The sequence below is a fragment of the Phymastichus coffea genome, unplaced genomic scaffold, assembly GCF_024137745.1.
Source record: "Phymastichus coffea isolate CEN01 unplaced genomic scaffold, Cenicafe_Pcof_1.1 PCOF00025, whole genome shotgun sequence".
Lineage (NCBI taxonomy): Eukaryota > Metazoa > Arthropoda > Insecta > Hymenoptera > Eulophidae > Phymastichus > Phymastichus coffea.
Window position 1 is genome coordinate 2,010,514 of NW_026706836.1, and position 21,915 is coordinate 2,032,428.

Genomic DNA, 21,915 nt, shown 5'->3' on the forward strand with positions numbered 1-21,915 from the left:
ACTCTTTGATCCATGTTTTTAGACAGCAGCAAATCGTGGAGCACGCAAAACACTTCTAACCTTGATGCCTCTCACAAACAAACCAAACATACTACAAAGCTGAAATTTGGAACGTATGTTCTAGACGAGTGTACCGACATAACCAAATAAAAAAGTCGAAGATCGAACGGACGTAGCCCGCTAAATTTCAGAATTCACCTTACTTTTTGATCACACCTCGTATTATACAGGTCAAGGAGTATCTCCGGCCGTAGACGAACGAGCCGGAGGATCTCGGCCGGTACTCCGTGTGATCTCGGTGCCTTACTCGTTTTCATCGCATACGTTGCTCTGGTGAGCTCCACAACGGCAAAGGCTGAGGGTATCAATGCGTCCACGTTGTCCGTCACGTTCGTCCTAATCAGGTGCGTTGGAAACAATCCGTCAACAATCCGTCCTGCTGTTTCAGCATATTTAAGTTCCGGTGGGACTCGCACCCCTAGTTTGTCGGTCACAATCTTATACCCGGTTCCTCAGGGATACTCGTTCACCTCCTCGCAGAGCTTCCTCCAGCATCGCGTCTTGCTGTCCCATATTGCTTTCGTCAGCGTCTTCCGTACTGTTTTGTATATGGTTTGGAGGTTTTCCCTTTCGGGTCAGCCCCCTACCCTTATCACTCGTCGCCGATTTGCCAGGCATATCCTGCGTAGCTCGGCTATCTCGTTCATCCACCATATTGTGATTGTCTTTGTTGTATCTGTCGACATTTCTGCATTGTACTTCTGCACAAAATGTTTAGGAATTTGGCCGTCTCGTCTGTCAGTCTTTCCGCTCTTCGCCGGCCTATTAGTTCGGGGGAATTCTGATCCCTGGAGCTGGTGTTGCCATTAACTCCTCCGAAAATTTTCGTCCGTCGAGATTACGTAGATTTATCGCGGGGGTTGGTGGGTTCTCGTTCGTCTCGTTTCCGTCTGTCCCACCACGTCGAAGACGATGAGGGTGATCGCTGGCTGTGTAGTTTTCGATCATCCGCCATCTCCTTAGTCGTGGCAGGATTCTGTCCGACGTCATCGTGAGGTCGTGCCTTGCGGCCATTTCCAGCAGTAGTTGTCCGCTTCGATTCGTTTCGTCCATTCCTCATTCGGTCACCCTCACGTTAAAATCCTCCGCACCGGTGACATCCCCGGGCAGGTCCCTGATCCCGTCTTCTAGGAGTGCCGCCTTTCTTTCGAACTCCATAGTTTCGAACTCCATCGGTTTCGAATCTCCATCCAAAATGACATTAATATTATCAATATTATTTTTACCGAAATATGAAAATGAATTACTATCAGAACTACATAAAAAATAGTTACAGATTTCATTAACGTCGTGAAACCGTAGCAACAATTAAAACTATAGGTAAATTCCGTAGTCCTTGAAAAGAAAAAACTTGATAAAAGAGTATGTTGTTTGAATGTTTGTAAGGATTGAAAAATATTGTCTTGAAATGGAATCCATTCAATTATAAAATTACTTACAGGATTGAAAATAAGCATCTGGCAGAGAAGATGTACAGCTTCATGAGTGGCATTATTCCCAAGAGTATACAAAATATTAAGAGATGATGGTTTAGAAATGCACCTGAGCATGTGAGACTTAGCACCTTCACAAGCATGCCTCATATCATGTAAGTTTGGAGTACCCAATAATTCCGTGATCAGATCTAACTAAAAAATATAAAGAATACGTCAATTTTGAATAATATTCAACCGATCATGATAAGTTTTAATTAATATAAACCTTTTCAAGTATGTATGATAAATTAGTGTTCATTGCTATTTATAATATGCGACCTTATAATATGAATGAATCATAGTAACTTATAATTCGTGCCCATAATCTGCAAATTCTTTTCTTATTATTTTTCCAGAGAAAAGAACAGATACAGAAATATCAAAAGTATGGCACACATTAAAGATAGAAGAGATTTCATATTTCTTCCTTCTACTTAATAATATATCCATGCTATGAAAACAGTAGCTCAGATCATCCATATAAGTCCTTTAGACTCAAAATATTAAATTATGAAGAAAAAAAAACTGAATGAACTAACTAACTAACTAAAAAAAACTACATGAATGTATTTGGGCTTTGAGCAGCACATATAATGGAGTTATCATACCTGTGACTTTCAAGATTATATTTAAGGTTATTTCAATATCAATTTTGTTATTTGAAATAGGACTCTTATTTTCGACTCTAGATTCATAATTGGCAGCAAATTATAACTTCATATTGTGTGCTACACGTAGAGTTTGTAGTTCTAATACTGTAAATTCATGAAGATTAAATTTAATAAATTATTTTTCTAACCTTAAAATTTTGTATAAGTATAGTTTAGTAAGCAAAATTTCAGATAAATGGTTTGCAACGATTACCGAAAATCGTAAGACTCGCGCGAGGTTAACGAGCGGCTAAGCGAGAGGAGCCGCCTTCGGTTCGCGGGAGAGAGAGAGCGCGTAAGGGGCAACGACCAGAAGGGGAGGCTCCGACCGGCAGTATGACTGTGTTACTCAGTATGTCAGCGTCGCGCTAACCTCCATTCTTCCGCATTTTCGTGAGTTCCTTGTTTTTCCTGGTGACTTTGCGAGCTTGAGTGCGTGGGTGCAGTAGCAGCAGCAATAGCAGCAGAAGTAGCAGTAATAGCAGCAGGAGAAACAGCAGAAGCAGCAGCGACAGCAGCAACAACAACAGCAGCAACAGTAATCAAGGCGGTGCGGCAAGCGGCAAAGCAGTTTATTAACAGCGTGTTAGTCGGATACGGTTGGCCACCGTATCCTCATCGATATCGCGGTAGGTGCACCTTCTTCCCTTTTCAATCGTTAATATAATTTACGTGCGAATCCGCGCAGCGAGCGCGAAGAATTTATTTGTTGCGTGCGAGCAGGTAGTTCGCGGTAATCGCGGTTTTCTCTCTCTCTCTCTCAATCTGCGTGTCTTGTCATTCACGCGAGCGTGCGTAAGTCTCTCGGCCAGACCCTCGTGTAAATAAGTTGCGTTAATAAAGTGCATTTTAATCGTTACTTTCGAGTCAAATAGTCGTTATTTAGTCTTTCCTTTGTCCGGAGGTCGCGCCCGTGTTTATTTTCAGTGGATTCGAATTCGCCGGTTGCGTAGCACGAATCGTGCGAATTCCGATAGACGCGAGTCGACAACTTAGGTTCCAGCGGCGGCCGCACGAGCGCTACTAGCAAGGGGCGACAGCGCCGCCAAGCGGTGAGTTGGGGGAACCCAACTCGGAACAGTGAAGAGACTCTGCGCAGGCGCACTCCGAGGCAAGGTAGGTTACTGTGCTTTAAGCACATAGATAACAAGGCTTCGTCTAGTTATACTAAGGGCACTTTTTAGAGATTATCGACTAGGCGGCAGCCTGTTACATGGCGCCCAACTAGAATTAGGACTCACACACGAGGGAGTTTGCACGAAAAGAGAGAGTAACGCGCGCGAGAGAGAGACGTTTGCGCGCGTGCGTAATAAGGTGCGAGCGGGTAAAATAACGCGTGGCTCGTTCGGTACGTGCTCTGCGGTAGGGAAAAGACGCCTCTCCGACCCAATAATACCTGCTTTTGTGAGCCGAGAGCACACTAACCCCAGGGGTCGAAGAGACGTCCGGAATCGCTCTAACTCGAATAGAAGAGGTGACAAATAGCATTTTGATTAACTTTTTGCTTTTTAAGTGTTTACATACACGTTAAAGTAATTAAGTGAGGGTTAGTCACCGAGCGACAGTACCAGCAGAGCGCGCAATTGGGGTGTGTGTAGGGTTAGATTAACTAACCCGGTGGAGCTAACAAACAGTTAGCCTCCACCTATAGGCAGGTAGTTGCGAAGTGGAAGTTCGTACTTCCTTAGAGTACGCGATACCTGCACACACCCACAAGCCACGCGTAGTGTTGCCTTGTAAATAAAGGCGTAATTGGGTAGTTGGCGATAAAAATCGCAACACCCCGCTCGCGCCTTGGGCGATAGGAGGCGGTAGTGGTCGACTAGGGAAAATTAACCTCAACCGTCACCTACGCCCCAGCATAAGCGATATGGAGGATACCGCCGACGCGATAACCCGGTGGGCTTCGGAACTGCCTTCGACACAGCTGGACAGATACCTGACGCAACTGGAGTTGCGCACAGATGGTCCCAAGCTGATGCAGGCAGTTCGATTAGCGTATTGGTTGCTAGGCGAATATATCGACCTAGACTTCCAAGGAGCAGCGTTGGATAGGGAGGCCACACAACGCAGGCGAAGGAGTCGAGAGAGGTGGCTGGAGTCCAGGCGACAAGAATTAGAAGCACCTGATGCCGAGGATCTTGTCGCCCACCCACTCATGCTGTTATACAGAGATGAGGTGGTAGAGGCGAACCTGACGCGGACTCTCGCGGTCTACGACAACTTAGAAGAGGAGAGTCAGAGCGAGACGGGGGAGCGAGAGCCCGCAGAGGAAGGGGGGACCGGCGAGGTCAAGGGGCCCACGGAGGGGGTCAATAGTGAGCACAAGGGCTCCACCGGATCGCCGGATAGGCGAAGAGCCCGTCGTTTCGAGAACGCGGAGCTACAACCTCCAGAAGAAGAGGAAGAGCGGTGCGTGACCGAACGACTAAAGGAGGAGATTGAGCGCAACCGGGTCGGGATAAACCGCATATTAGAGATGCTGGAAAGACACGACCAGGTATGCGCGCGGTGGAGCGACGAGGTGACCGCCCTGCAGGTGGAGGTCCAGCAGTTAAGGAACAGGGACCCCACCAATCGACGAACGGTCATACCAGAGCGGCCCCGGAGGACCGTGGACTTCCAGTCCACGTATACGTGCCACTACGACCCAAGGGTACCAGGTAGTACCCCGGAACCCCAGCGACCGACCCCTGGCGAACCTCGAGAGGCTCCCCAAAGGCAGGTGCCTTCAAGGACGGAACAGCCACCAAGAAGAGGACCAAGAGACGCCGACATGGGGGAAGATCAGGCGATCCCGGAAGGATCCACCTGGTATGACGCTAATGCGGCGTCGGGGTACTATGCGACTCGGGACGCGGGTAGGATTGTCCGAGGATGGAAGCTGCGATACTCTGGCACGGCTTCAGAGTGCGTAGACACCTTCCTATCAAGACTGGAGGATCTACGCGCGGGCTCAGGGCTAACGGACGGCGAAATCTTGTGCTCGGTATCAGAGCTCCTCGAAGGCGTTGCGAGGACCTGGTACGAGCTTAACAAGTTCAAGTGGAGGAATTACGCCGATTTCGTGGCAGGCGCTCGACGATGGTTTGGGTCAAGTGAGTTGCAGCAACAAAGATTGCTGCAAGAGGCCCAAGCCCGATACCAGGAGAAAGGAGAGCTGGTGCGAGAATATGCCTGCCACCTCCTCTTCATGTTAGCCCAGCTACGCCCGCCGTTACCAGAGCAGAGGCAGTTAGATTTGTTGTATGCAAATCTCCTACCCGCCATCCGGATGCAGCTGCGGAGGAATGCGTTCTCCAACGTGGACGAATTCCACGCCCGGGCGACCGAAATCGAGACCGCCTTGCGGGACGACGAGCGCCCGAGGACCAGGTTGGAGCCAACGTCCACGTTGTACCCCGAGCACATGGGGGTGTCAACTAAGGCACCACCGCCCCGGGCAGGACCCCGGACGGCGGCCATGTCCAGCAAGCCTCGGGGTAGGGAACAGCTGCAACCCGAGTCGCCGGTTAAAGCCCCGGCCAGGAAACCCGAGGACCGGCCCACAATCGCCCCAACGCTGGCGACAGACCGCTTTGAGGATCTGTCGTCGCAAATTGCGACCCTGCGGCGAGATATGGACCGGTACTTTAAGGAGAGGAAGGCTAACTCTCCCAGGCGGCCGAGGGGTCGGCCGCAAGAAAAGGGGAGGAATAAAACCTCCCCAGGGTCGCCTGGCCAGCGACGAAAGGGTCAGCGGAGGAAAATAGACTACTCCCAACCGATTAAGTGCTCGTCTTGTGGCAAGCTAGGCTTTACCAGAAGGTACTGCCCGGATTGCAACAAGGGAAACGGGCAGGGAAGCGGAGGACGGAGGTCCCCTCCGCGTCCCCAGTAAAGGTGACCTCTCGTCGCGGGTCGCTGGAACGGGGCAGGGGCCCGCCAGCGACCTCAGGGTTCAGGAAGGTCTCGCCAGGGATATCGGACCCTACGAGACCTGGCAGTGCGGTGGCGTTGGAAGCGACAGCGACCGAACAGATGCTTGATCTGGGTAACCGGGTATTTTGTATCCTCGAAGGGTACGGAGGCCGGATTCAGGTGGTGGAGCAGGGGTTTGAATGGGTCGGAGAGGAGACCATCAGACCCAAAAGCTCCAGGAGACCACCTGACGCTCCGGAGGATACGCCGGCGACCCAGACACCTGAGGATGAGAGCACGTCGATGCGAGTAGCGGCTGCCCAAGGCAAGAAGAGCCGGGAAAGCTTCCCGTCCACAGAGGGGAGAGAGACGGCGAAAGCTCCCCGCAGGTATAGACCCGAGGATGAGACAAGATGGTGGCTTCAGGTGGGGATAGGTGCCTACAAGTTAAGGGCACTCTACGACACCGGGGCCTCATCGACGGTAATGGGTCAACTCGGGCTTAGGTTGGCATCAGACATGGGGTTGGGCCTGGACGTCACGCGTGCGGGAGAAGCGAAGCTCGCTGACGGTCGCCCATGTCCCATCTTGGGTCATGTGATTTTCCCTTTCACGGTAGGGGGAATCACAAAAGACGTAAGGGTCGCTATAACGCCACTGCTGTCTGATGACTGCTATGTCGGCGCAAATTTCGTAAGGGAATTCAGCGCCAACCTGAACCCTGACACGGACCAGTTGTACTTGGCGAAAGCCAAAGTGGCGGTACCGTTGGAAGTGGCAAGCGTCACTGGTACGTCGTGCCTCGCACCCGTAGGCCTGGTAGAAGCCACGGAAGCACAGCGCCAAGAAGTGGCTAGCCTCGTCGATGGATTAATTCCAGACGGAGGCGAGTGTTTAGGCTGTGCTGTGGGGGTCGAGCATGAGATAGACATCGGAGACGCTCGACCCTGTAAACAAAAATACTACCCGGTCTCCGACAGGGTGCGAGACGAAATGCACGCGCTGGTCAAGGCCATGCTGGACAACGACGTCATTGAACCAGCAACCAGCGGGTGGTCAAGCCCAGTGGTGATGGTTAAGAAGGCAGATGGCAAATACCGGTTCTGCGTAAATTACCAGAAGGTAAACGCAGTAACCAAGCCGGACGCCTATCCATTACCCTTCATGAGCGACATCCTGCGAAGGATCAGGGATGCTAAGTTCATCTCGACACTGGACTTGAGTAGCGCGTACCACCAGATACCTCTTAAAAAGGAGTCGCGCCCCATTACGGCGTTCACAGTCCCCGGCCTGGGGCATTTTCAGTTCAAGAGAATGCCCTTCGGATTGTCTTACGCCGGCGCGACCTTCCAGAGGTTGATGGACAGAGTGATTGGCCCAGATTTAGATCCTTTCGCTTTTGCGTACCTTGACGACGTGATTATTATCTCGCCGTCTTTTGAGAAGCATAAGCGACACCTGGGATTGATTTTACAACGAATCCTGGGTGCGGGCCTCACTGTGAATAAGACCAAAAGCCACTTGTGTAAGTCGGAAGTCAAATACCTGGGGGTCCTAGTGAACCGTGAAGGGGTAAGGCCAGATCCAGAGAAGATCAAGCCCATCACGGAGTACCCAGTACCACGGACGATCAGACAGGTGAAGCGATTCATGGGGATGATGTCGTGGTATCGTCGCTTCATACCCGACTTCGCAACCATCGCTGAGCCGATAAACCGCCTGACGAAGAAGAGTGTCCCGTTTGCGTGGCAGCAGGAACAGGAGCAGGCTTTCGAACGGTTACGAGACGCGATGGTCTCGGCACCGATCTTGCAGTCGCCAGATCCCAGCGCGCAGTTCGTGTTACAAACGGACGCGAGCGATAGTGGGATAGGCGCGGTATTGACTCAAGAAATCGATGGACAGGAGCGCGTAATTGAGTACGCCAGTCGCTCCCTAAACAGTGCGGAAAGGAACTATACAGTCTCCGAACGAGAGTGCCTGGCAGTAGTATGGGCTATCGGGAAATTCCGGCCATATGTCGAGGGGCACCACTTCAAAGTCATCACCGATCATAGTTGCCTTAAGTGGCTCCACAGTATGAGGAATCCTACAGGAAGGCTAGCGCGTTGGGCGTTAGCACTACAAGGACACGTCTTCGATATAGAATATCGAAAGGGAGACCTCAACGTGGTGCCAGACGCTTTATCTAGGGCCTATGAGGAGGGGGTGGTAGAAGTGGGTGCTATGACTCATCAGCCGGAAACTGCCGATGCCTGGTACCTTCAAAGATACAGAGAGGTATGCCAGGACCCACATTCTCAGCCTACCTGGAAGGTAGTGGGTGGGTGACTGTACCATTACAATCCGTCTGAGGAGAGTGAAGGGTCGATCGATAACGAGGAAGCCTGGAAGCTAGTGGTTCCTACTGAGAAAAGACCTCAAGTTCTCGAGGAGGTACATGATGCGCCGGCAGCGGGACACCAGGGGAGAGAACGGACATTCTCCCGGGCTAGGCACCTGTATTTCTGGCCGAAGATGTACGATCAGGTCAGAGAGTACGTGAGGAGTTGCCCGGTATGTCAGCAATGCAAGGCGGAACAACGGCCGCCTTGCGGGCTGATGGGTCGTCGAGAGGTCTCGCGACCCTGGCAGGTGGTGGCCAGTGACATTACTGGCCCTTTCCCAAAGAGCTCGAGAGGGTTCGAATATATTTTGGTCTTTTTAGACCTGTTCACTCGGTGGGTGGAGTGTGTACCCGTACGTAAGGCCAATGGAAGGACCATTGTACGGGAATTGCACGAGAGGGTGGTAACCAGGTTTGGGGCGCCAGAGATATTTCTTTCGGACAACGGCACCGAATTTAAGAATCAAGAGGTCGATGCCTACCTGTCGAGGAACGGCATCCGGCGCGCCCTTACCCCAGTTTACCACCCACAGGCAAACCCCATAGAGCGAGTGAACAAAACCCTCAAGGCCATGCTCATATCGTACGTGGAGCGGGACCATAAGAGCTGGGATGAGCACCTGCCAGAATTCAACTTTGCGTTGAACTCGGCAACTCACAGCGCGACAGGTTACAGCCCGGCCATGCTGGTCTTCGGTAGACAGCCCACTCCTCCCTCGACCTTTAGGAGGGCCCAGGATCAGTTGGCTCGGGAAGCTTCCGAGGGCTAAGAACTGACCGAATGGGGCGAGCACATGCGCCAGTTACCCAATTTATGGGAACGCGCTGGCTCTAAGTCTAGGGAGGAGGCGGACCGTCAGGCGGTCTACTACAACCGGAGGAGACGTCAGGCCGACTTTAGGGTTGGGGACTGGGTGTGGAAGCGGAACCGCATTTTGTCTTCCGCAGCTCAGGGCGTTTCGGCGAAGTTGGCGCCGAAGTATGCTGGTCCATACGTAATTCAGGAGGTATGTGGGACTAATACCTACCGCCTAGGTAACCAGCAGGAAGAGCTACCCGAGCTGATCCACGCCAAGGACCTCAAGCCCTATTATGGCCCATTCTCGGATCAGGACAACGAGGAACCAGAAGGCGGGGACTCAACACCGATGGTAGAAGAGGTGGGCGTAGGCGACCCGCCAGCGAAGGTCAAGGGATCCAGCGAGGATCCGATATGCGAGCGCGTCGCGATTGCAGCCCCCGCGAACGAGTGTGAGAAGCCTGCGGCGGCTCCAAAGGAACCGATCGAGGCGCCGGTTAAGCGAGGCCGGGGAAGGCCACGCAAGAACCATGCGTGCGAACCTCGGGAACCAGGTGGAGATGACCTGGATGGCAATGCGGTAAGGGGAAAAGGCAGGCCACGTAGAACCGCTCAGCACGTGCGGAAGGTGGTCCTGCCAGCTACCCCCGCAAGTGGGCCATGTTCGCGGGGAAAGCGCAGGGGACCGGGACGTCCTCGTAAGCAATAGCGTCGAGCGTGACACAGCGACGGGTAGGTTGAGGGCTGAACCTGAGAAATCCCTTAACCCCACTTCTTCTCTTTTACAGATGGAGAGGAAGCTGGTGATAAGTGAAGAGGCCTTCGAGACGGCCACCCAACTGCTGCTCGACATGGGACTGGGTCCGGGCGCCGATCGGCCGATCGGGGACGTCCGTAGGTTTTTCCGGGCCCAGGTCGAGGTGGCCGTTCGCGCCAGCGGGTGGACGACTTCCTCCGGGAAGGAATGAGGGCTCAATCTTCTAAGCCCGTGACCCGGGAAGCGTCCACCCAGACCGACGGCCCGTCCGAAGAGGGCCGTCGGTCTCAGTCCACGCAGGACCAGGGGGTGCAGACCCAAGGGTCGAGCGCGGCAACTACGGAGAGCTCGACCCAGTGCCCCGGGCCAAAGGAGGCCTGCGGCCAGCAACAGTGGGTCTGCAACCACCCACGGGTCCCCCAGCAAGATAGGCTTGCAAACTCCTGGAGGCACGTGAGGTTGGGCCTCCAGGAGTTAGAAAATGCTTGGGAGTTTGTCGGGGAACTCCAGCGCCAGGTACACGCACACCTGGGGGAGTTCCTCGACTTCCGCGGCGCCCAAGAGATGCTGGGGGAGTGGGCTCCGGTAGTCCGGCGGCAGAGGGCCTACGGTGAGGCCCTCCTGCGCGTTGACCGGGGGCTGGAGTCCCCAGAGGCCGCGGGCCCGCCGGCAGTGTTACCACCGGCGGCCCCGACAAGTAGGGACGCGGCCAGGACTCCGGCCAAGCCTCCGACCAAGACTCAGCCCAAGAGAGTCTCGGGGGCCCCCGGCGCCGGACAGGAGTTCACGGTCCGCGTGGACGGGTCGGCTTCCGACCCTACCGTGGTGGTGCGTACCATGGGAGGACGCACATCCGCCACGGTGGGCGGCGTCACGTTTATCGCCGCCCCGGCAACAGCAGCCACGCCGCCCCAAACACCAGCAGGGAGCCAGGGCCATGGGGCGGAGCCCAGCCTCATTAGAAGACCGGGCAAGGGCTGCTATATCTGCGGCCATCCCGGGATAACCACGACCTCCAAATGCCCCAACAAGTCGGAGCACTGGCGCTACCCAAGACACAAGGCGCCAGGGGGCTCCGGCAGATGACGTGGGGGGGAGGGGTGGCCCGGGATGGGCAAATAAAGCGTGTATTATTGAGGATAGATTGTGTTGGTTTCTCTCCTTTCCCAATCCTGTCCATGGGGTCGCGAGTCAATGGGGTAGTTCGATCCGGTAGTTCGAAGCTAGGAGGGGGCTGCAACGATTACCGAAAATCGTAAGACTCGCGCGAGGTTAACGAGCGGCTAAGCGAGAGGAGCCGCGTTCGGTTCGCGGGAGAGAGAGAGAGCGCGTAAGGGGCAACGACCGGGAGGGGAGGCTCCGACCGGCAGTATGACTGTGTTACTCAGTCTGTCAGCGTCGCGCTAACCTCCATTCTTCCGCATTTTCGTGAGTTCCTTGTTTTTCCTGGTGACTTTGCGAGCTTGAGTGCGTGGGTGCAGTAGCAGCAGCAATAGCAGCAGAAGTAGCAGTAATAGCAGCAGGAGAAACAGCAGAAGCAGCAGCAACAGCAGCAACAACAACAGCAGCAACAGTAATCAAGGCGGTGCGGCAAGCGGCAAAGCAGTTTATTAACAGCGTGTTAGTCGGATACGGTTGGCCACCGTATCCTCATCGATATCGCGGTAGGTGCACCTTCTTCCCTTTTCAATCGTTAATATAATTTACGTGCGAATCCGCGCAGCGAGCGCGAAGAATTTATTTGTTGCGTGCGAGCAGGTAGTTCGCGGTAATCGCGGTTTTCTCTCTCTCTCTCTCAATCTGCGTGTCTTGTCATTCACGCGAGCGTGCGTAAGTCTCTCGGCCAGACCCTCGTGTAAATAAGTTGCGTTAATAAAGTGCATTTTAATCGTTACTTTCGAGTCAAATAGTCGTTATTTAGTCTTTCCTTTGTCCGGAGGTCGCGCCCGTGTTTATTTTCAGTGGATTCGAATTCGCCGTTTGCGTAGCACGAATCGTGCGAATTCCGATAGACGCGAGTCGACAACTTAGGTTCCAGCGGCGGCCGCACGAGCGCTACTAGCAAGGGGCGACAGTGCCGCCAAGCGGTGAGTTGGGGGAACCCAACTCGGAACAGTGAAGAGACTCTGCGCAGGCGCACTCCGAGGCAAGGTAGGTTACTGTGCTTTAAGCACATAGATAACAAGGCTTCGTCTAGTTATAATAAGGGCACTTTTTAGAGATTATCGATTAGGCGGCAGCCTGTTACAGGTTACAAAAATACTTCATATTGAACGAAACGTGAGTTGATTATCTTACCTCTAAATAAAAGATAATTTTCAATGTTATTTTTATCCTTTTTTAAAAAAGTGATGGCCTGAAAAGTGGAGTCAGTTATTTCGTGATCTGATTGGCTGTTTCTAGAATAAGCGCGAAAAATTCAAATCTCGAAATATATTGTCTCGAAATAAGTATGAAAAATTTAAATGGATACGTATAGTTTATAAAAATAAAAGAATAAATAGTATCTTAAAGATATTTTCAATATTTCATTGTTCGACATTCCTGTAAATAATAAAAATATAACTAATTTGTGTCAAGTTAGTATAGCATAGTTGAATTTTTTTACGTAGGTGGCACCGCGTTTAGTTTGTTAAGTGTGAGTTTGAATGAGAATGGAAGCTCGATCAACGTGGTTAAGTGCATAAATCTGCACGCATCGTTGACTTTTTGTCAAAAAGGGACAAAAATTTCTTATTACACAAGTAAGTAGAGTATAACTTTATTGTTTTAAACTATTATTTTTTTTAAATTGTCTGTTTTTTCTACTATGATAGTAATTAGTCGCCGTTCACTATCCTGTCCAATTTTGCTGCAGATATATCAGCAAGCATCGTTGGATTTTCACAGAGGAAAGACTTCTACTCGTAATATCAACCGTAACTGTGGTGTAAGTTGATTGTTTTTAATTATTTCTTCCTTAATTCTTTTTTCTACAATAATTTGATACGTAGATCATTGTTAACCTAATAGGTGAACACGTGCCATTTAGTATCTAACTTAACATAATTGCTGATCACGTGCTATATAGTATTTAACCTAACTCAATTGGTGAACACATGCTATTTTGTGTCCAACTTTTTTAGTGTGTTATTATTTCAATTTTTTTAATTAAAAATGTAATTAATATAAAAATCTAAGTTTTCTTTGCATGCTAATTTAATTGGATGGTTTTAATTTTGGTATATTCCGATAATACAGCATTTTTAGTACAATAATAAAGATGTACAATAATGAATTGAACAGAGCTAGAATAATATTTTTTTTCACATAATATTATGAGATTCATAATTATTATAGAATTCAATCATATTGATATACTTGTTGTGCTCAATCAATGTAATATAATATTATATTGTGCATTGTAAAGTTTCACGTAAGTAGCTACAACTTACACATTTTCTTTAATAGTTCATACCCGATGTTAATTGATATAGTGTTAAGTGTGAATTTGAATTTTGGCGTTTCAATATATTTACTTTTATATAAAGAATAATGAGATAAAACAATAATATTTTTATCAATACTATCTTATGATATTCGATATTAATTGTAGTTTATAAACTAAGTTTAGCTAATAGGTACCCGCGTTAAAATAAATGTGAGAAACTATTTGCAATGGTAGGACGTATGTCCCAGAGTCAATGTTAACATTCGTAGGAAAAGAAGCCTACGTAGTACTATAACATTAATTCAAGGTCACTCTCTACCTTATTTATTTGATTTAACAAGAACAATCTCTGGTTTAGGCAAACAGAATATATTCTCGTCATGTCTTACAAGAATCCGCACAAGACTCGGTCTAACGTCAGGCGAAACACCTGAACATATACCGACAATTCTTATGCAGACACTCTAGACTATCAAATGATAAAGTAAATTTTGTAAGGAAACGACCGAAGTATCTATCTCGTAGAGAAATATATTTCCCCACGTGTTGTCCTTGTGATGCTGTTAGGAAAGGATGGTCGCTAGGCGAAGTAGTGACAAGTGATTAAAAGTAGATCAGAGCACGCTCTAATCGTTTATTAGACCATCAGTCACTGTCCGCGTCGCATGCAAGGAGAGGAAAGAATCCCGTTGCGGCGAACGCAGGCGTATTTATACATGGGCGAGGATTCGCGACTACGTCCCACCAAATTTTACACAAACTTTTCACAGTTCGCATGAGAACTTTCGAGTATTTCGGATATTATTTTGCTTATTCTTAGTTCTTGCATAAAGTTTCATAATTTACTCTTTATCTCTACTATTTTAATATTTCTTACAATTAATAAGCCAATCTGATTGTTAATTTTATTGAAATTAACTTATCCTTTGAAATTTCATTGTCCTTACGCTACATTTGAGATATAATTTTTAATTATTTCTTTTTTTCGCTTTAATTAATAGAATTGCTAAAATTTATAGAATATCTTGCTAGTTCGAGATACATTTTATTGATAAAATATTAGAGTTGTTGATAATTTTATATAAACGATTATCAACTACTCAAATTCTCACTTCGTACTCTAAGCTATATTTACGCTCTTTCGTCGCTTCATATCACATACAAAACAAATTTTAAAAAATGCTGTAATATTTTATAAAAAAAATTGTCATTTTAATGAAAAACTTATAAATGTTGCGTTCGATTTAGTTACTTTAATAATACGTCATTACTTCGTATTCATTTAAATGATAAACCATTGTATTTTATGAAAATTTTTCAATAAATATTTTATATACCTTCGTCTACTTCACATAAAGTAATGAACATAAATTGATTAACACATATTACATTACTCGAAGTTGAAACTCAAACCTTCCGTGAAGTCTTTTCTTCCAAAAGTTTGTCTTATTTTCTCTCTTTTTTTTAACTGATGATTTGAGAAATATCTCTCGAGAGTTGCACCGCTTAAAAAATTGCATCTACTATCTAAAGTGATTTTACCACATTAATAGCTACATTCAGTTGGCGTCAACAGCAAGATCAGTGCTGTATCTTATTAGCTTTCGATTTGACGCCAATGCAAATTTTTAATAATTGACTTTTTTTTGACAGCAAAAAATTTTCTTTAAGATAAAAATTGCTGTTTTTATAATCTAATAATTATTAAAACATTATTATTTATTGATTATTATTGATTAATTAATGTAGCTGATAGTTGCTTTTGTGACGCAAGTTGTTTTGTGTCAGTGAATTATTAGTCGCCATTCCTCATCCCATTCAGTTGTTAAGTGCATCGAGCCATAATATATCGACAAGCATAATTGAATTTGTAAAAAGAGAAAATAAACTGCTAATTGTGAAAGTAAGTATTGTATTATTTCATTGTTTTACATTAGATTATTTTTAAATCTTGTTCCTTTTTTCAAGTAGAATTCATATTGAATAATCAAATCATAGTTATAACCTATAAATTGCTGAACGCGTGCAATTTAGCATCCATACTAGCGTTTCTTAGCAGTTTTTATACTGTTATTTTAATATTTATTGATTTCAATCAATTAATTTTCAATCATACTGATCCTTATTTAACTATAATTCGATAGACCTAAAAATATTTAACCTAATTGCTGAACACATGTCAATAAGCATACGAGGGTGGTCCGATAAGTACTTAGCCTCACCGCCCGATGGCGCTACTCTCGCAAAAGAAATATTCTATCACGTAGTACAACCTTCTCGATGGTTACTGTCAAGATTTCAGCCGGATCGGAGTTGTAGTTTATTTTTGAGAGCGTGTGAAAGCAAATGTGTCGGTTGATTTTTGAAAAATGGAAAAAGAGCAGTATCGGTCGGTGATTCGATTCTTGTTTTTGGAAGGGAAATGGCGCAGAGAAATCAAAAAGCGCTTGGATGCTGTGTACGGTGACGATTTAACGAGTTTCAACGTGGTCACACATCGATTTTTGAAGAGCCACGTCCAGGTGCTCCGAAAACGGCTACCACGGAGGACAACGTGACAAAAATTCACGATCTCGTATTGGCAGATCGACGATTGAAGGTGCGCGAGATAGCTAAGGTCGTAGGCATCTCAAAAGACCGCGTGGGTCATGTCCTGCATGAAATTTTGGGCATGAGAAAGCTGTCGGCGCGATGGGTGCCGCGTTTGCTCACTCCGGACAACAAGCGTAACCGTGAGACAACTTCAGAGCAATGTCTGACGCTGTTTAAACGCAATCCGAAGGAGTTTCTGCGTCGTTTCGTGACAGTCAACGAAACATGGATCCACTGGTATACACCAGAGACCAAGGAACAGTCGAAACAGTGGACTTTACCCGGCGAAAGTGCTCCGAAGAAGGCGAAGACTGCCCCATCGGCCGGAAAGGTGATGGCCACCGTTTTCTGGGATTCACAAGGTGTGATCTACATCGACTACCTGGAGAGGGGCAAAATGGTCACAGGGCTGTACTATGCTGAATTATTGGGCCGATTCGACGTTAAATTGCAGAAAAAACGGCCCCATTTGGCGAAGAAAATAGTGCTCTTCCACCATGACAACGCACCGGCTCACACCTCCGCCGTCGCCATGGCCAAATTAGTCGAATTAGGTTACGAACTGGTGCCCCATCCACCGTATTCTCCAGAGTTAGCCCCGTGCGACTTCTTTTTGTTTCCAAACTTGAAAAAGTCACTCGCCGGGCAAAAATTCAAGTCGAATGAGAAGGTAATCGCTGCCACGGAAGCCTACTTTTCAGACCTCGAGGAAACGTATTTTTCAAACGGGTTAAAAAAGTTGGAGCATCACTGGGCTAAGTGTATCGAACTAAAAGGAGACTACTTTGAAAAATAAAACGCCATTTTTCCAAAATTTTCGTTTTTCTTTTGTAGGCTAAGTACTTATCGAACCACCCTCGTATATATACGACAAACATTTTTAACAGTTTGCATGTTTTATTCTGTTCAATTTTTTAATTGATAAAATTAAATGATTTAGGCAAGCAAAATCAACGAGATAGTCTTGATTTTTATAATATTTTTATATAGTGTAATAAAAAATTTTTATGTTACAGAATTTAATTATAGTGCAAATAACCACATTTTATAAAACTATAATCATAGTTGCAAGAATAATCACTCAAAATTCATAAAGGGCCTAGCCGGATAAGATGGTCAAATCCCCCTCCAAAGGTTTCGGCAACTGAATAGTAGATTATTGTAGAGCTTGATAAAAGACTCTACTGGTCAAAATTTCAGACCCCTAGGTGCCCAGGGGAGCCCTATAGACCCAAAAACCTGAAAAATAGATTTTTGATACCTCGGTCAATTTTTGAGCTAGAAAAAAAATTATAGGATTTCTTAAGTTCTACAAATCTATCGGGACGAAAAAAGTTTTTGGCGCAAAATTCAAATTTTTAAATCCGTTTGAAATATTTAAAATTTATTTAAAAGAAAAAAAAACAACGGGCTGGAAAAAGTATAATTTGTTCATTTTACGTAAATATATTTTGTTCATTTTAGAATACTACATATCTGAATTTTTTCAGATTTTTGTGAAAGTGCCGTTGCAGGAACTACTCTCGATTACACATAGCTACTTTGCGATTACATATTAACAGCCTGGCCTATATCAAGCGCTGGTCGAATCAATCATTTAGGTACCTATACTCAATATGATCACAAAATCAATGGAAACTCTGTTTTTATTTTCTTTGTCCCAATAGACTTGGCGTATAGTTGAAGAAAATCTTCATCAGGAAGTATCGATAAACCATTTCGAAATAATTTTTTATTATTCAATAGATTTCACAACGAATAACTGGCACTGTATATATTCATTTATGACATAATATTCAAAAAGGCAAGCCTCATCTTTGATGGTAGTTTCATCAAGCACTATACGTAACAGGTTTTTGGCATTTGGTAATTATTTGTAATTGTAAATATGAAAATATGAACAGCAACGCTTCCGAAGCGACGCTGTCATTATTCTTTTGCACATGCGCAGAAGCAAGAAATTATGTACACGATCATTAATACTACTTATTGAATTTTTTTACGAAAAAATTTTATACCTATTGTTATTATTATTATTACTATTATTATTATTATTATTACTATTATTGATAATACAGTCCGACAAGATTTTTGCACAAGCAAACCATACATGGTTCCCCGAAGAATTTTTGGCGCTCAAACCGAATCCGGCCTCAGACTTTCTCCAACACATCAGGATTTTAAGATATCCTAACCTAAAAGTGCGAAAATAGCGATTTTTGCCTATAATTGAGGTTATGTAGCACTATGACATGCTCTATACACAAAAAACTATAAACGACATCTTATAGTAGCAGCCTAGTCCTTTCAAATGCCGGTGAGTTTGCTCAAATAGCTTATTTTTTCTTTGAGATATTGTATTTTAAAGTTTTTCGATTTCATAAATATTGTACCTCTCAGAACATACTCGTACAGCTTTGAAAGTTTCGACGTCGAATTTTATGTCAAACGACTTCAATCAACTACTGTTCTGCAAGAAAATTAAGATATATACTATGGACAGGCTAACCTACCTTTAACCTAAATTATATCATTCCCACAAATCCTTACAACCCTTAAAAACCACCCCTGCCAACCCTCAAACAGGCTAACCTACTTACGATAAATCTGGTTAGAACGAGTTTAATCAATTGCTTTTCTACGAGGAACGTAAAATCTCAACCAGATAGGCTTACCTATTGTCTCCTTGATGTACTCTATCCTCAGAAAACCCTACAACCCTCAGAAACCCCCTCTATCAACCTCCAAGCCAACTAACCCACCTAACCCTTGGTAGAGCGAGTTTAAACAACTGCTTTTCTGTAAAAAAATGAATATCTCATTCACATTATCTCTGATATACCCCTCCTCAGGTAGGGGTGGTTTATAAGGGCTGTAAGGGTTCGTGGGGATGCCGTAATTTAGGTTAAAGTTGGGTTAACCTGTCCATGGTATATATATTAATTTTGTTGTAGAACAGTAATTGATTGAAGACGCTTGACACAAAATTCGACGTCGAAAAGTTCAAAGCTATATGTTCTGAAAGGTACAATATTCATGAAATGAAAAACTTTGAAATTTAATATCTCAAAGAAAAAATAAGCAAACTGAGCAAACTCAACGGCATTTAAAAGGACTAGACTGCTTCTTTAATATGTCTTTTGTAGTTTTTTACGTGTAGATAATGTCGTGGTGCTACATAACCTCAAATATAGGTAAAAATCGCTATTTTCACACTTTTAGATTAAGATATCTCAAAATCCTGACGTGCTGGAGCAATTCTGAGACCGGATTTGGTTTCAGCGCCAAAAATTCTTTGGAAAAACATATATGGTTTGCTTGTGCAAAAAATTAAGGTATTTTTGTAGGACTGTGTAATTTATTGTGGATGCCTTTAATATCTGAATTGAACGAACAATTTACATGCTTGTACATTTTTTCAAAGGAGTTTTTCGTACGACGTGTGGGCACAGTAAGCCTACAGCGTAAGCCTAACGCCTATAAATTATTTTATTATTTTAAGGTATTAACAGTAATTGTACTAATGAACGATGACGACAAATTCTTTTGTTTATTTGATGAAGTATCAAATAGCATAATTATTTTTAATATTACATAAAAACAATTGATTTGAGTTCTAACTTTAAAGACCATAATCTGCTTATATTATTTACACTGACATGTAATCTGCACCACGTGTATTGCGCATGTGTTTACATGTTTTTATGTAATGTTTCTTTCTTGATCCCTGGTTATGTAATTATTTTAACTTTTAAAAAACTCATTTAATTTTGTCATGGTGTTCAACAAAAAAGTTTATATTGAAAATGTAATTTTTTTCATAAGCTTATTTTTGAAGTTAATGTGAGTATTAGCAGTCTACACCTACAATGTAATCATAAAAATTCATGTTCCAGAATTGTACTTCAATTAATGTGATTTATGATTTTCACAAGAAAAAATCTCTTAACTTAATCTTTTATTATCTTTACAGATTACAGAAAAGTTCTAGATATTAATTGCACATTAAAATCATAGTTTTGTGGGAAATATACTGTATTTAAAAAAGTTATCTGGCGATAAGTTTTTTAAGAAAATTATTTTTATGGAATGAATGGTTTATTGAACAAAAATTGTGATGGCAACATGAAAAATATTTTTGGAGTTCCATAGAATCTTTAGTCTACAACTTGATGAATATCTGCTTTAATATTCTTACATTTTTACATTTTCTGTTGTAAAAATTGGTGAGTGTTTGTCTACGCTTTTCATCTTGAGTTACTTGGATAATAGACGGCTTTTCAGATATCAACATCATGTCAGTAGTAATATTGTAACGCTTTCATTTATTGAAAAATACAAACAAGATTTTTTCACTTTGAAATGTAGTCAGCAAAACAATCATTCAAATAAAAAAAGTTAACCAAGTGATTCTATTACCCTAAACTTAATTTAAATTTTCTAAATTCAAAGACCACTGAGATTTATTAGTTCACATCACTAATAACAAAAAAGAAACATTTTTATATAGTATGTGTATATTCCATTTATGAATTGATCTTTTCCCTAAAAGTTCAGCACCTTTGACTTTAGTTTCATTAAATCTGCATTCATAATTCATACTATTTTCAATAGTCCTTTAATAAGCCAGAATCTAAATATTGAATGTGTTGAATATTGTATTGAATGTAAATCTTAAGATTATTTCATGTCTAAGCCATTGGCAGCTATTATGCTAGCATAAATATACTACCGAGATGATCAACAGTGAGTTCTGATATATGAACATTACAATTAAAAAAAAGTTTGCTACAATCAATGTAATTTTCCATAACTCTAATCACCTGTTTCACGAATACTGCTCAAATATTTTTTTTAAATAAGAAAATTAATTCCATAAGTTTGAAAATAAATAAATATTTTTTCATTACAAAGAGTTCATTATTACATTTAAAAAAATATTTTTCAGTCTGATACTACTCTTTGATTCATTTGAGTTTGACATAATAAAACATGCATTTGAATTAAAAAGTCAATTTTACTTCATTACATATTTATTTGTTTGAAAAACTTATTTTTCTATTACAGCATTCATGATTATAAAATCTCTACAGTTTTTTGAGGAAATCAACTTTAATGTATTAATTATTCCAATGTATTATTGAACTCGTCTATATTTATATACAATTGTATTGAACATTTAGCCTCAGCAATGTTTTGGTTGCAATGGGATTTGAACTTCAAACATATCAGTGAATGAAATACTTTTTTTTAGAAATGCATTGGAACGGACTTATGATACCACAATATTTAATAACGAACACTAATTTGTCATTTAAGAAAACATGTTTACATTTATTTGATATTAGTATTAACATCTATTCAAATAAATATTTATTCAAGTTGAACGGTTTGACAGAAGAAATTCATAAATGATGAAATTATTTCATGGTTATTAAGAATAATAAAATAAAAATTGGAAATTATCAAGTATTATAATGAATAAGTTTAACTAGTTTTCAACATTGATTAATTGAAATTGTAGAAGCTGTTAAATGCCTTATAAATAATTTGCAATAAATAATTCAATTTAATCGTCAATCATCAATAGTTTTTTCTTGCTTTCAATGAGAAAATCTATACTATAGATATCACAAAAACTGAAATCTTTTCACTGGTTTTCTACTTTTACGTAACATTTTTTTCTCAATTCTTCAGTTTTTGACCTCATTTCAAAGCAGTAGTTATGATAATTCACGAACAAATTGTACCAAAAATTCATATTTTTGTTTATACCAACGAAGATAAACGCTTATAGAAGCGCAGCGCAGATCTTACGGGGTTCAGTTGAGGGGCTGACTAACAACTAATAAAGCTATAGTGCTTG

General features: G+C 43.8%; 1 protein-coding gene and 1 long non-coding RNA gene across 7 annotated transcripts in view; one reads left to right on the forward strand and one right to left on the reverse strand.

The window, feature by feature from the left end:
- The window catches only part of LOC131675539 (uncharacterized), a 150,211-nt gene extending 148,067 nt beyond the window's left edge, over window positions 1–2,144 (forward strand). Inside the window, exons 4-5 of the long non-coding RNA XR_009303070.1 lie at window positions 1,502–1,648; window positions 1,892–2,144. This is a non-coding gene — a long non-coding RNA (uncharacterized LOC131675539). The remainder of the gene's footprint in view (window positions 1–1,501; window positions 1,649–1,891) is intronic.
- The window catches only part of LOC131675535 (serine/threonine-protein kinase NLK), a 709,408-nt gene that overhangs the window by 155,596 nt on the left and 531,897 nt on the right, over window positions 1–21,915 (reverse strand). For 5 of the 6 annotated variants that reach the window (XM_058954550.1, XM_058954551.1, XM_058954552.1 and 2 more), the window contains one exon: window positions 1,500–1,688. The exons of the other annotated variant lie outside the window; for it this stretch is intronic. In XM_058954550.1, the coding sequence (XP_058810533.1) occupies window positions 1,500–1,688 (189 nt within the window). The remainder of the gene's footprint in view (window positions 1–1,499; window positions 1,689–21,915) is intronic. 6 annotated transcript variants of the gene reach the window in all.